General features: G+C 40.6%; 2 protein-coding genes across 5 annotated transcripts in view; both read left to right on the forward strand.

Moving 5' to 3' along the window:
* The window catches only part of LOC124271740 (cholinesterase 1-like), a 65956-nt gene extending 54211 nt beyond the window's left edge, over nucleotides 1-11745 (forward strand). For 2 of the 4 annotated variants that reach the window (XM_046706907.1, XM_046706906.1), the window contains exons 2-4: nucleotides 9076-10563; nucleotides 10697-10860; nucleotides 11495-11745. In XM_046706907.1, coding sequence (XP_046562863.1) covers nucleotides 9077-10563; nucleotides 10697-10860; nucleotides 11495-11532 — 1689 coding nt within the window. In that variant the 5' untranslated portion in view covers nucleotide 9076 and the 3' untranslated portion in view covers nucleotides 11533-11745. Of the gene's footprint in view, nucleotides 1-8000; nucleotides 8018-8037; nucleotides 8161-9075; nucleotides 10564-10696; nucleotides 10861-11494 lie in introns of those variants that run through there. The other 2 variants (XM_046706908.1, XM_046706905.1) reach the window with 2 other exon arrangements.
* Nucleotides 490-1989, forward strand: LOC124271727 (cholinesterase 2-like). The gene has a single exon (XM_046706887.1). The coding sequence runs from the start codon at nucleotides 490-492 to the stop codon at nucleotides 1987-1989; it is 1500 nt and encodes a 499-aa protein (XP_046562843.1).
* Nucleotides 11746-15660: the final 3915 nt, after the last annotated feature.

Consider the following 15660-nt stretch of genomic DNA (forward strand, 5'->3'; position numbering starts at 1 on the left):
ACAGCTTTCAAAAGACTGTAGACAGATCCAAGAAATCTTCAAGCATTATTCTGACTGTGACGTCATGTCTACCACGTCACCATACGTAACCTTCCAAATTGTATCTCTATGTATTTTCTGTTCCACCATCACCGCTACAATTCTTCAATGTAATTACAATCGCAGTACGAAATACAATGGCAGAGGTGACAACAAAGTCAGTGATAAATAATATTCCCACATCAGCAACAGTACTCAAGCTTCCAAAACAGACGTATACTAAATATCCGAGGTGAAAAGATGATGTTCACAGAATGCTGGACACCACTGTCCACAAGTAACAATCTCAACATCATTATCCTGCATTAAACAGTGATATCACACGAACCATCTTGGTTATTAGTGTCACATTTCCTGTGTAAAGAACTGTGATTAATTAGGAACATGAATTGAAAAGGATCAAAGGTTTAACTGTAAATCGTATCTTAAAATTCGATATGTTCTTTCAGAATGTGGACAGGAATGAGACTTGCATTTGCGACGCTGGTGACGTTGTTGCTGGTGTTGCCTACTGTGAAAACAAAGGAAGTGTCAACTTTAAATGGCCCACTTCTAGGACAACGTCTGTCAGTGTTGGGCAAGTCCCTTGACGTATTCTATGGAATCCCATATGCCAAGCCTCCTGTGGGTGATTTTCGCTTCAAGCACCCTCAGCCTTCAGAGTCATGGGGACCGGAAGTAAGGGATGCACAAAACCCGACGCCATCTTGCTTCCAACCAAAAAATGCTCATGGCAGTGATGAAAGTTACAAACAGATGCCCGATGATTACAGTGAAGACTGCCTTCATCTTACAGTGTGGACACCATCAGAAAATAGTGGCAATCTAGCAGTGATGGTCTGGATCCACGGTGGAGGTTTTTATATTGGATCTACAAGACTGCCACTGTATGAAGGAAAATACATTGCAGCAGAGAATGGAGTCATCGTTGTTTCAATGAATTACAGATTGGGGCCTTTAGGGTTCAGCTACCTTGGTCGAGATACCATCCCTGGCAACATGGGCTTGATGGATCAAAGATTAGCCTTACAGTGGGTGAAAGACAATATTGCCAACTTTGGTGGAGATCCAACACGGGTGACCATATTTGGAGAAAGTGCTGGTGGTGCAAGTGTAGGTCTACACCTGGCATCACCTTTGTCACGTGACCTGTTTGACAGAGCAATAATGCAGAGTGGGACTCTCATCTCCCCATTTGCAGATAACATGCCCAAAACAGCAATACGGACACTGAAGAGACTTGCTGATCTCCTTGAATGCCCTTCATCTTCAACTGATACAGAGATATATGAGTGCTTGAAGACAGCAGATGCACAAACTATGGCAGACCTTCAGCTAGGTTTGCTCGGTGAAGGAATTCCATTTCGTCCAGTTGTGGATGGGAACTTCCTCCCCGATGACCCCAAAAGTCTTCTGTCCACTGGCTCCATCAAGCAGACCAGTGTATTGCATGGTTTTACTAAAAATGAGACAGCACTGTTTTCTGCAATGATACTGAAGCAGATGAGAAACGTATCAACATTGCCGGAAACACTCATTTTAAGTCGTCAAGAATATGATAATTTTATTTCATTTGACATGGTCACTGGAACAGACATTGAAGAGCCTATCCGTCTGTTTTATGAAAGTCAGATACCCCTTCTAAAGGACACTGACTATTTTGATGTCGTGACTCGCGCAACTTCGGATAGGGATTTCAAGTGTCCTCATCTTGAGTTTGACAGATTGTACTCTCCTGCTAACCCTACCTATGTCTACAGCTTTAATCACCGACTATCAATTAGTCCGAATCCAAAGTGGATGGGAGCACCCCACTGGTACGAGCTTGACTTTGTTTTTGGTTGGGTTCTGGAAAAGTCTCTGGGATTTACAGAGGAGGAGATGGAACTCAGCAGGACCATCATGACGTACTGGACCAACTTTGCCAAGTCCGGGTCAGTGAATGAATGAGCGAATGAAATATACATTCAATGACGAAAACGTTGTATTAAGTCACCCTTCTTTAAATTATACCACAGATAAATGTCTAAAATAATCAAGATTTCTTTAAGCTTTCTTATTTGTATCCAGCGATCCAGTAATTTTAAATGATACCAAATATATCATACAGTTTCAAATCTGTATCCAGCGATCCGAACGCTCCTGTCTCCGTCAAGGTGAACTGGCCAGCCTCTGACAACACTGATCTCTCCTACATGGCCCTTGACGTTGGCAGCAAATTATCAGCAGGACATGGGGTAGTCCATCACGAATGTGTCTTCATCAACAGCATTCTACCCATGATTTCTAAAGGTAAATTTATAATGGTACATTGGTTCCTGATACACATAATTAAATGTTTTTTAGATGTGACTTGGATACTTCTCTTGTTTGGTTAAATATTTACGATGATAAGTAATGTTGTTGTTTTTCTTCAATTATCACGAATGGTTGGAACTGACTCGTTTATATTGGTAGTTGCTGATTCTCAAGTTAAAACTATATAGTTAACCGGGACTCAGTCTGTAAGAGAATTATGTGTGAAACTAAGAAACAAAAAAGATGTAATTAAAAATTGTATTTCTAAAATTGTAAAGTCGCAAATCAATACAAAGACTTCACTTTGGAAGAGTGAGTGAGTGAGTTTAGTTTTACGCCCACACTCTGTAATATATGGCGGCGGCCAGTAAATAATCAAGTCTGGACCAGACAATCCAGTGATGAGCATCGATCTACACAACTGGGATACGATGACACACTTTGACAGAACAAAATTGAGTGGCAGTACAAAGTCAGAGGTATAATATAACAGTAGTGATTGTGGGAGTAAAGACAATGATGGTTATAGTGACCTGTCAACAACAGAGGTATAATATAACAGTAGTGATTGTAGGAGTAAAGACAATGATGGTCATAGTGACCTGTCAACAACAGAGGTATAATATAACAGCAGTGATTGTAGGAGTAAAGACAATGGTGGTCATAGTGACCTGTCAACAACAGAGGTATAATATAACAGCAGTGATTGTAGGAGTAAAGACAATGATGGTCATAGTGACCTGTCAGCAACAGAGGTATAATATAACAGCAGTGATTGTAGGAGTAAAGACAATGATGGTCATAGTGACCTGTCAGCAACAGAGGTATATATAACAGCAGTGATTGTGAGTAAAGACAATGGTGGTCATAGTGACCTGTCAGCAACAGAGGTATAATATAACAGCAGTGATTGTAGGAGTAAAGACATGGTGGTCATAGTGACCTGTCAGCAACAGAGGTATAATATAACAGCAGTGATTGTAGGAGTAAAGACAATGGTGGTCATAGTGACCTGTCAGCAACAGAGGTATAATATAACAGCAGTGATTGTAGGAGTAAAGACAATGGTGGTCATAGTGACCTGTCAGCAACAGAGGTATAATATAACAGCAGTGATTGTAGGAGTAAAGACAATGGTGGTCATAGTGACCTGTCAACAACAGAGGTATCATATAACAGCAGTGATATAAAACAGCAGTGACCTGTATGGTGGTCAAGACAAGTGACCTGTCAGCAACAGAGGTATAATATAACAGCAGTGATTGTAGGAGTAAAGACAATGGTGGTCATAGTGACCTGTCAGCAACAGAGGTATAATATAACAGCAGTGATTGTAGGAGTAAAGACAATGGTGGTCATAGTGACCTGTCAGCAACAGAGGTATAATATAACAGCAGTGATTGTAGGAGTAAAGACAATGATGGTCGTAGTGACCTGTCAGCAATAGCAATCCAACTTGGAAGAAAGGGCCAGGCAGAGAGTAAACAAAGTTTAAAGTGAACACTCACAATACTGGTCTTCTTGTGACTCGAGATGTGATGAGAGATGAAAGGCAATAGCTAAGTAAGATTCACTGACTGAATCTACAGGTACAAAGTATACCTTGAAACATTGTTGCACAACGTTTAACACCGTCTCATGGCAGCATGTTCATGCCAATATGTTCCATAGTGCAGCTATGGTAATTATGAATTCATGGTTGTGTTTCAGACCCACAGGAGGGGCAGGAGTACTGCACAAGAGGATGAATGGACAGCATCATACTAATCTGACCCAAGTTAAAATACTGATACATCATTATCTTTTAACGCTGTTTTCAACCGTATCTGGTGTCCCCACAGATATTGTAACGCTGTTTATACAGTTTAATCGCCAATCACAGTCACTTCCTCAATCTCCCAACCACAGTCTGTATACCTATCAAAGACTTTGTGGAATCATAATGTTGCTCTTCATGGTTTCATGTTAAATCTATTTCAGCATACTGTGTCAAGCAAGTCAACTGGTAGATACGTTATCGATTTAAATTGTAACACATTTGGTATTTTAATAAAGGAAGCTGGTATATATATTGATCTTTCTCTTCACCCACATCATTCATACAACAGAATTACTTTCATCTATTCGTATCCTATTCCATCTTCCATTTTCAACTGGTAAATGGTGGCATGAAGATGGAACATAACTTAGATGAATTGTGTGTAAATAATTTAGTGAGTGAGTGACTGAGTGAGTTTAGTTGTACGCCGCACTCAGCAATATTCCAGCTATATGGCGGCGGTCTGTTAATAATCGCGTCTGGACCAGATAATCCAGTGATCAACAGCATGAACATCGATCTACGCAATTGGGATACGATGACATGTGTCAACCCAGTCAGCGAGCCTAACCACCCGATCGCGTTAGTCGCCTCTTACGACAAGCATGGGTTACTGAAGATCAATTCTAACCCGGATCTTCACGGGTGATTAATACAAGGAAACGCTTAGAACATATCAATAGATTACCTGCTAATTGGTGCAGAAGAATTCTGACTCTTATTGAAAAAATCACTGTTTTATAAACTTGGGCAATCTCAACTCTTGTACACATTTTCTCTGCACTGCCAAACCCACCTAAACATTAATTAAAGAACGCAATGAAATAATTTATAGATGTTTATGGAAAGATAGAAACGAGAAAATAAAGAGATCAACTATAAACAGAGATTATCAAGATGGAGGCCTCAGAATGATCGATGTAGAATGTTTCATTAATCTTTCCTGTAATTCATTTATTCTCACTTGACTCCAATGCTGGTGACAGTATATCTGACCACGATAGTCCTTGTTGGAGAGATGTTTTACCTACATGGAAGATTTTCTATAAGAAAATTACTTTTGAGGAAAATGATGTAGACCAAATCTTGACTGAAACACTTTGGTTGAATTATTTCTTTAAATCATCATATATTATATAACTGGTTTAGTATAAAAGATATATGTGATGAAAATGGCTTTCTAAGAATTGAAAATTTAAAACAGGAATACGAAATACAGGGAACTGTCTTAGACTATCAACAATTGTTAAACAATATTCCAAATAACTGGTGACCCGGTTTCGAATCCCCATATAGGCACAATGTGTGAAGCCCATTTCTGGTGTCCCCCGCTGTGATGTTGCTGGAATATTGCTAAAAGCGGCGTAAAACCAAACTCAGTCAGTCAGTCCAAATAACTGGACATATCACATAAGTAACAGAACACTTACATTCGATGAACTGCATCTTAATAATATATACAACTATATTATCTGTAATGCTAAAGGCTCAAGGAAATTCTATGATGAACTAATTAAGAATGATACTACACCTAAGTCCGTAAAATATTGGAAAACTGTCTTTCAGCATGGGATTGACTTGAAAGATGTATTTAGCTATTATAGGAAATGTACAAATGACTGTATGCTCTTAGACCTTCAATGCAGATTTATATACAGAATAATGTATTAAAAAAATTCTATTGAAGATGAAGTTAGTTGATAATGATACATGTACATTTTGTAAAACCGCCTCAGAAGATATATCACATGTTTTCTTTAAATGTCAATTTCTTCATAACTTTTGGCTTGAAGTTGAAGAATTCCTGAATGATAACCTCCAAACCAATCTGGCACTATCTAAATTCATTATTATGTTTGGACTACCCTCAAACAACCAAGTAATATATCACATTTTACTACGTGCCAAAAGATAATTCTATACTTCAAGCCTTAAACAGCAAGATATAGACTTTGTAGGGTTTCTCATGCTGCTTAAGGGCATATGCTATCGAAAGGTTTATTGCAATGAAAAATAATAAATTCAGTTGTTTTACTAGGAAATGGCATCACTTACATACGGTACTCTGACATTTTAATTTAGCACTCGTGCAAATTGATTTACTGGAACTGCTGTGTCCACTACAGCTATAACATTTTCACTCAACTCCTATTTATCTATAAAATTATCTACATATGTACACCCTCATCTGCGTGTACAGTTTTGTACTTATCTGATAACGGGACCGGGTGGTCAGGCTCACTCACTCCTTGTGTTAATCACCCACAGGTCATTTAATGAAGCATTTAAGGAAATTCCTAAAATTTCAAAGTTCCCTCTGTGCCAGTTAAGATTAAGGTCATTGGCTAAAGTTATATTACTTTCAGACATTGAACCTATCCAAATAGCCTTGGTTTCATCTAAGAGAATTTTAAGCCCTGAGATTTGTTGAAAACTGTTCAGTGTTTCAATTGTTGCATTGGGGCTATTTTCAGATCCATCTAGAAATAACTGAGTATCATCAGCATACTGTCCTAGTTTATGTTCAATATCATTAAGAGTTAGACGGAAAAGTTAACTTACGAGTTTTTTAACATGAACAGGAAGTGGGACTCAAGATTGGTTTCACCATCGAATCAAAGAGATATAGTTTATATTGTACTGATAAGTGTAACATTCAACTTCTGCGTAAAACAAAACACATGGCTTTAGTAGCTTGTTGACAGAGATTTGACATAGATCATTTGAAAGAACATTTTCTATCAAAAATAACTTCATGAAACATAATGACAGTTTTCACCTAAATGGTTGAAATATCCAATTGGAACATACCCATTTATACATGGATGTTGCCCTAATTAATCCCTATTCCAGTGTCTAACTAATGGGAGTAAATCGGGCACTTGGACGTCGGGTATGCAGGCTTCATCAGTGTAGCCGATTACTAACACACTAACCCGTTTCACTGTATACTTCCAAATCTACCCCAACCGCTTGCAAGAAATTCATAAGCCGTTTTCAATGGAATAATCAATATCTAACCCCATATACAATCACACAACCTTGTTCCAAGTCACGCAAAATGAAATATTCCCTACTTGTTTAACTGTACATATAAATCTCGGGTAACTGAGTTCATGTGAACAAGTGTTTTGAGCGGAGCTGTACCTCGACTTGAGGTGGAGAATCTGCAAGTCTTCCAGCAAGGCCGTCAGCCTGATTACAGTATGTGTAAAGTAGACACAGGGGGACTTTGGCCATTCAGTCAATAGTGTTTGGAGGGGGATAGAATGACATGATTTTAACCACGTCATCAAGCCATACAGAAACGTTTTTTTCCGCGGTTTTCTGAAACAAATATATAATAGTAGTAATAACAATGACGGGTATTATAAAGCGCTGTATACACCCACAAGGTGCATGCTCAACGCGCATATGGGCCCTGAGGAATTTCCTAGTGGCCCAATAAAAAGTAATAAATATAGTTGTCCATAAAACGGTATGCAGTCAGATGATCGTGACATATCCCGTAGTGGTTCCTGAACAGTATCGGACTGAAAGAGTGAGTGAGTGAGTGCGTACGTGCGTGCGTCCGTGAGGGAGCGAGGATGGGAGGGAGCGAGGAAGGGAAGAAGTGAGTGAGTGGGTGATGGAATGAAAGTACAATACTGTTGTACAACACTCAATCAATTATGCACGCACTGCCTCACTCACTCTAAAACCATTCGCTTCTCAAGTTAACAGACGTTCCGGACTCACCTGTAACTGAGATTTTGCATGTCACACTAACCAGGTCATGATGCGAGATATCACTGGTGTAACAGCGTCTGTGTGTACACCCCAGTGCAGTGTCCACAATACAACTGTAGAGTCAGGTACAAGGTGAGTGTGTGATTATCAATGACATTCTGTTTTCCATCAAATACCATTGACGTATACTGTTGTCGAACTATAGGTAATGTAACAGCGTCTATGTGTACACCCCAGTACAGTGTCCACAGTACAACTGTAGAGTCAGGTACAAGGTGAGTGTGTGATGATCAATGACATTCTGTTTTCCATCAAATACCATTCACGTATACGATTGTCGAAATTTAGGTAATGACTAGCAGTGTTGTTACTCTAACAGTTTATCTTTGAGGATTTAGGTTGAATATGCTTGCATACATATAGGCATGTGTATTACCTGCTCCTACCCGGAGACCTTCATGTTGTTTACAAGCGATTGTTCCTTTTAAAATGGCAGTTACACTTTCATGAATTATGTTAATTACATGGTGTTTGTGTTCGTGTCAACGTTAAATTTACCCCCATTCATTAAGACCATCTGTAAATTCAATGTCTTATAGTTATATAGTTGCCCATATGCATATGAATCTCAGCTACCTAACCGTTCATCAACGTTTTTTCGAGTCTGTCTCAAAACTACCTTGATCAGAGTTAAATTTGTCGAAAGGCTGTAGGCCCGTGGAATTTGAAATTTGCAGTCATTCTGATTGTGACGTGATGTCTACCACGTTACCATACTTAGCCTTCCAAATGGTATGTCTGTGTGTTCTGTTCCACCACCTGTTACGCAGCTTCATTGAGTTACAATTCCAGTACGATGTACAATGGCAGAGGTGACAACAAAGTCAGTGATAAATAATATTCCCTCATCAGAAGCAGTGCTCGCGTTTTTAAAATACGATGTTCGTAGATGTTCACAGAATGCTGGACACCACTGTCCACAAGTAACAATCTCAACATTGTTGTCCTGCATCATACAGCCATATCACACGAACCATCTTGGTTATAAGTGTCACATTTCATGTGTAAAGAAACTGTGGAACATGAATTGAAATGGATGAAAGGTTCAACTGTAAATAGTATCTGAACTAGGAACATGAACACAGAAGGAACAAAAGTTCATCTGTAAAATGTATCTTATTTTTTTTCAGAATGTGGACAGGAATGAGACTTGCATTTGCGACGCTTGTGGCGTTGTTGCTGGTGCTGCCTACTGTGAAAACAAAGGAAGTGTCAACTCTGAATGGCCCACTTCTAGGACAACAACTGTCAGTGTTGGGCAAGTCTCTTGACGTATTCTATGGAATCCCATATGCGAAGCCTCCTGTAGGCGATCTACGCTTCAAGTACCCTCAGCCTTCAGAGTCATGGGGACCGGAAGTAAGGGATGCACAAAACCCGACACCATCTTGCTTCCAACCAATAGGTGCTCATGACACACCTGAGAAGCACAAACAGATGCCCGATGATTACAGTGAAGACTGCCTCCATCTTACAGTGTGGGCGCCATCAGACAATGGTGGCAATCTGGCAGTGATGGTCTGGATCCACGGTGGAGGCTTCTATTTTGGATCTACAAGGCTGCCACTGTATGAAGGAAAATACCTTGCAGCAGAGAATGACATCATCGTTGTATCAATGAATTACAGATTGGGGCCTTTAGGGTTCAGCTACCTCGGGCCAGACACCATCCCTGGCAACATGGGCTTGATGGATCAAAGATTAGCCTTACAGTGGGTGAAAGACAATGTTGCCAACTTTGGTGGAGATCCAACCCGAGTCACCATATTTGGAGAAAGTGCTGGTGGTGCAAGTGTAGGTCTACACCTGGCATCACCTCTGTCACATGACCTGTTTGACAGAGCAATCACACAGAGTGGGACCCTCACTTGCTCATGGACATACACGGTGCCCAAAACAGCAAAAGGAAAATTGAAGAGATTTGCTGATCTCCTTCAATGCCCTTCATCTTCAACTGATACAGAGATATATGATTGCTTGACGTCAGCAGACGCTCAAACTATGGCAGACCTTCAACTTGTTTTGCTAGATGAAGGAATACCATTTCCTCCAGTTGTGGATGGGTACTTCGTCCCCGATGACCCCAAAGCTCTTCTGTCCACTGGCTCCATCAAGCAGACCAGTGTATTGCATGGTTTTACTAAAGATGAGACAACACTGTTTTCTGCAATGACTTTGAAACGTTCCCTGAGAAACGTATCCACATTACCTGAATCACTGATTTTAAGTCGTCAAGAATATGATAGTTTTCTTTCATTTGACATTGTCACTGGAAAGGACATTGGAGAGCCTATTCGTCTGTTTTATGAAAGTCAGATACCCCTTCTCAAGGACACTAACTATTTAGATGTCGTAACTCGTGCAACTTCAGACAGGGGATTTAAGTGTCCTCATCTTGAGTTTGACAGATTGTACTCTCCTGCCAACCCTACCTATGTCTACAGTTTTAATCGCCGACTGTCAGTTAGTCCAAATCCACAGTGGATGGGAGCACCCCACTGGTACGAGCTTGACTTTATGTTTGGTTGGGTCCTGGAAAAGTCTCTTGGATGTACAGAGGAGGAGATGGAACTCAGCAGGACCATCATGACCTACTGGACCAACTTTGCCAAGTCCGGGTGAGTGAATGAATGAATGAGCGAGTGAAATGGTATTATTTTAAATGACATCATGTACATGATACTAAACAGAACGATCAATATTTTCTTTCAAATATTCAAGATTTACTGAAGTTTTCGTATCTATATACAGCAATCCGAACGCTCCTGTCCCCGTCAAGGTGAACTGGCCAGCCTCTGACAACACTGATCTCTCCTACATGGCCCTTGACGTGGGCAGCAACTTATCAGCAAGACATGGGGTAGTCCATCACGAATGTGTCTTCATCAACAGGATTCTACCCATGATTTCTAAAGGTAATGTTGTTATGATGGGATATCAGTTTTTAACAGTTACATGCAATACATGTATTGATGTTGAAATCGCTTAACGGAATACCGTAATTTCATTTCAGTATGGTCCAATCAAGTGGTTCATTCCAAAATTGTCATAATGCTATAATGCCAGTATGTCTGTGCCATGTACCCATTAAGAGTTTTCTCAGAATGTTCATGTTAATTTCAAAATGTCACTACTGATATGCATGGCCCTTACAGTTTGATCGCAGAGATCATTTCTAGTGTCTGTGCTTCTCCTGCCTGAGACGATATGCTCCTAGAGGCAGTGGGGTAGCCTAGTGGTTTAAACGTTTGCTCGTCATGCAGAAGACCCAGGTTCAATTGCCCACATGGGTACAATGTGCAGAGTCCATTTCTAGTGTCCCCCGCCATGATATTGCTGGAATCTTGCTAAAAGCGGTGTAAAACCATACACACTCTCTCCCTCACTCACTCACTCACATTTATGCTACTAGTAAATAACTGTAACAATAAAAGGGCAACAATACCCAACATGATCGACTGAAGTCTGCAAATTGTTGAGAATGTACATTGTTTGTTCATGATACAAACGTGCAGCCAGGGAAATCATGAATTTATCCTTGTTTTTCAGACCCACCGGAAGGGCAGGAGTATTGCACAAAAGGATGAAAGTACAGCATTATAATAATCAGAGCCGCACTATAATAATCTAACAATAAGGTTTGACATTGCCAGGAACAGATTATTGTCCAAAGTCTTAGAGAGTCCTCAGAGATACTGTGACACCTATAGTCTATACTCAACCACCAATCCCTTTCAGACAACGTGAAGACACCCCTATGTAGCCTTCAATGATGTGATGAAATAAATAATTTGCCAGCATTATGTTGTTCCTTATGGTGGGTGCCCAATCTTAGAAACACTGCATAGCTCACATAGGCAGTATTATTCCCATGGGGTTGAGAATGATGATTGAAGATATATGGATCTCCTGTTTAGGAAACAAACAGACCTGTATTTAGCATATACTATCATCCGAAAAAGATTGGTATATAAATGCATAATTTATGTATATATTCATATCAGCTTCAGATAAATCAGATGCAACTCCGTATAGTTATGTATCACTTTTTAAGCTGGAACTATGAGTTAACCAGAAATCTGTATATAGCAACCAACAAGAAACAAAGGTGTTTATATATACATATACATATACATATACATACATATATATAATGTATGTATGTATGTATGTATGTATGTATGTATGTATGTATGTATGTATGTATGTATGTATGTATGTATGTATGTATGTATGTTTATATGTATGTATGTATGTATGTATGTATGTATGTATGTATGTATGTATGTATGTATGTATGTATGTATGTATGTATGTATGTATGTATGTATGTATGTATGTTTGTATCTATGTATGTATGTATGTATGTATGTATGTATGTATGTATGTATGTATGTATGTATGTATGTATGTATGTATGTATGTATGTATGTATGTATGTATGTATGTATGTATGTATGTATGTATGTATGTATGTATGTATGTATGTATGTATGTGTCGCCTATGACGACACTCAGCTTTCATTGTGCACCTGAAGAGCCGTTGAACGGGGAAAGACCTTGTGCATATATAAAGGAGATTTGACAAGAAGAAATATCTGGACTCATATTTTATATATTTTTTGCTTATACACCTGCAGAAATCACTTGTTTATATATATATATATATATATATATATATATATGTGTGTGTGTGTGTGTGTGTGTGTGTGTGTGTGTGTGCAAACACGTGTGTGTGTGTGTGTGTGTGTGTGTGTGTGTGTGTGTGTGTGTGTGTGTGTGTGTGTGTGTGTGTGTGTGTGTGTGTGTGTGTGTGTTAGGCACATAAACAAACTGTGCATTGTCAAAATATTATCCCAGTTGATAAGTACGATAACAATGTCAAAGGTGCATATAAACTTTAATGAAGGGATCATGAGACCATAACAAGTCGGGAGAATTTCAATTGAAGAGTCAATTACAATGACGTCACGAGTCCACAAGCGGGACAGGGGTCAAACGACCATTTCACCAACTCAATGACGAGTATGTCCACCATCGGCATTGAGAACAGCAGTGCATCGACGACGCATAGAGCCTATCAAACGTGCAAGGAAGGCTTGTGGGATGTCACGCCAGATTCTCTCAAGTTCTGTTGCAAGGTCAAGGACGTTATCTGGTGGATGAGGAAGACGGCGTAGACGTCGATCCATCTCGTCCCTAACATGCTCTATCGGAGAGAGATCCGGTGAATTTGCAGGCCAAGGCAGTAAGTCAACGTTGTGGTGTTGCAAGAAATCAATAGCAGCCCTTGCCGTATGAGGGCGGGCATTGTCCTGTTGGAATGTTAACCCAGGGCCATGACGTTGCAGAAAAGGAATTGCCACAGGTCGAAGAATCTGATCCCTGTAGCCCACACCAGTTAAGTTGCCCTGAACCGAAGGAGTTCTTTGGCGTGCTGTTATTCCACCCCAAATCATCACGGAACCACCACCAAAGCGATTACTCTCCAAGACACAGGCCTGTGCATAACGTTCTCCCACGCGTCCATAGGCACGTTGACGTCCATCACTATGGGAAATGTTAAACCTGGACTCATCTGTAAAAACAACATTTCTCCACCAAAACAAGGGTCTGCGGACATGATTTCGGCACCACATTCGGCGAGCTTGTCGATGACGTTGTGTCAGGATAGGCCGTCCCACTAACCGATCTTATCTAAGACCATTCTTAGCAAATTACGCCAAGTTTACAATCGTCTTAGCTAAAAGTTACACTAACCGATCTTAGGCCAATCGAAGCCGGTGCCGATTTTACGATCCGATCTAAGCTTAGATGGAGACTCTTTGGTGAGAAAGATAGATAAATGCGAGGCATGAGGTATCTCCTTTTGCATAGTCTAGCAAATGATGGAAGTAGTTTTGGAACCAAGTATAAAGGTGTGGAAAAATCCTCAAATAAAGTTTTAGGGTAGTGAGCACCTTGGTTTCAGGGGCAAGTGCGTGTGAACGCTGGGCATCAGGCATAATATGTGGCTGAACCTTGTCGATCAAAATAAACAAGGTGTGGTGAGGTATCCTCCACCTCACACCCTGTAATATAGGCACTGTTTGCTATGTACAGAGGTGCAATATTGTCGTACAAATGTATTACACCGACACCCTCGGCTGTGTTCCCATGACGACAGTGATCAGACGGGCCTCACATTTGTAAGGCTTCAGTGCAGTGTTTGTTTACATCATTAAAATAAACAAATTCATTTCATGGACATTTTAGGGGACGTTCACGGTGAAATGCTCGCTCTTCTTCTTCACATAAAATATGAAAGCCACCATTTTGGTTTCTCTACGATTGATTTTAGCGATCCTAAGTTGGTCATGTGCAACTTAGACTTTGGATCTTAACTTTACGATTGCCTTGGGTAAGATTGGTTAGTGGAACGGTGTGCCGATCGTAACGTCACACTAAGATTGGGATTTTAGGGGTTTACGATTGACGTAGGGCTAAGATCGGTTAGTGGAACGGCACCCTGGTCCATCCATAGTCTCAAAAGCTGAGACCTACTTATTACAGTGAGGAAGAGGGATCTGCCAATACCCCTTCATTATGTCAAACTTGCTGATGTGCTTGACTTGGCTGCTTCTGTCGCTGCAGTCATCAATTCTGGACACTGGGTAAACGTCAGTTTTAGAAACAGCCTTTCACCACATTCATGTCAAGTGATAATGTCTTCACAACAGGCTGGCGCTTTAATGCCGGAAATTTTTCGGGTCATCTATACAGGTGAGTGAGTTCAGTTTTAAGCTGCTTTAATATTCCAGAAATATCACGGCAGAGGACACAAGAAATGGGCTTCATACATTGTACCCATGTGGGGAATCGAACCCGGGTCTTCGCCGTGACGAGTGAAGGCTTTAACCACTGGGGTACCACACCACACCACATCTAGCGAGAGGTACAGTACTGCATGACCTGTGAAGATCCAGGTTAGAATTGATCTTCAGTAACTCATCCTTGTCGTAAGAGGCAACAAACTGGATCAGGTGGTCAGGCTTGCTGACTTAGTTGACACATCACATTAATCCCAATTGCGTAGATCGATGCTCATGCAGTTGATCACTGGATTGTCTGGTCCAGACTCGATTATTTACAGACATATAGCTTGAATATTGCTGAGTGCGGTGTAAAACTAAACTCACTCACTCATTAACTCAGCTGCAGCTTATCATGGTGTGTCAGCGTAATTAGGATGGAGAGCCCGAAGTGGTGCATGTCTCTTTCGTGAAACCAACAGACCTGTGAACATTATCGGGACAACTAGGATTCGAACACATAATCATCGGTTTCTGGCTGGAACTGTGTACAGCGAATGACTGGGCCACCCCATGTCCGTGCTGTGTCAGATATTACTGAGATTAACAGGTTTTGGGTTTACTTGACTCGCTGACTTCGTTGACACAGGCTGTTGATCACTGGATAGTCTGGTCCAGACTCACTTATTTACAAACCGCCGCCATGTAGCTGGAATGTTGCTCAGTTCAACAACAAGGGGCGATGGGGTGGCCTAGTGGTTAAAGCGTAGGCTCGTCACGCCGAAGACCCGGGTTCGAATCCCCACATGGGCACAATGTGTGAAGCCCATTTATGGTGTCCCCCGCCGTGATATTGCTGGAATATTACTAGAAGCGGCGTAAAACCAAACTCAGTCAGTCAGTCAGTCAACAACAAATAAACAA

The sequence above is a fragment of the Haliotis rubra genome, unplaced genomic scaffold, assembly GCF_003918875.1.
Source record: "Haliotis rubra isolate DU_JTF1 unplaced genomic scaffold, ASM391887v1 Scf163, whole genome shotgun sequence".
In the NCBI taxonomy this organism is placed as follows: Eukaryota; Metazoa; Mollusca; class Gastropoda; order Lepetellida; family Haliotidae; genus Haliotis; species Haliotis rubra.

Coding starts and splice junctions, on each gene's coding strand:
- LOC124271727 (XM_046706887.1), top strand. CDS start 490: ATGTGGACAGGAATGAGACTTGCATTTGCGACGCTGGTGACGTTGTTG.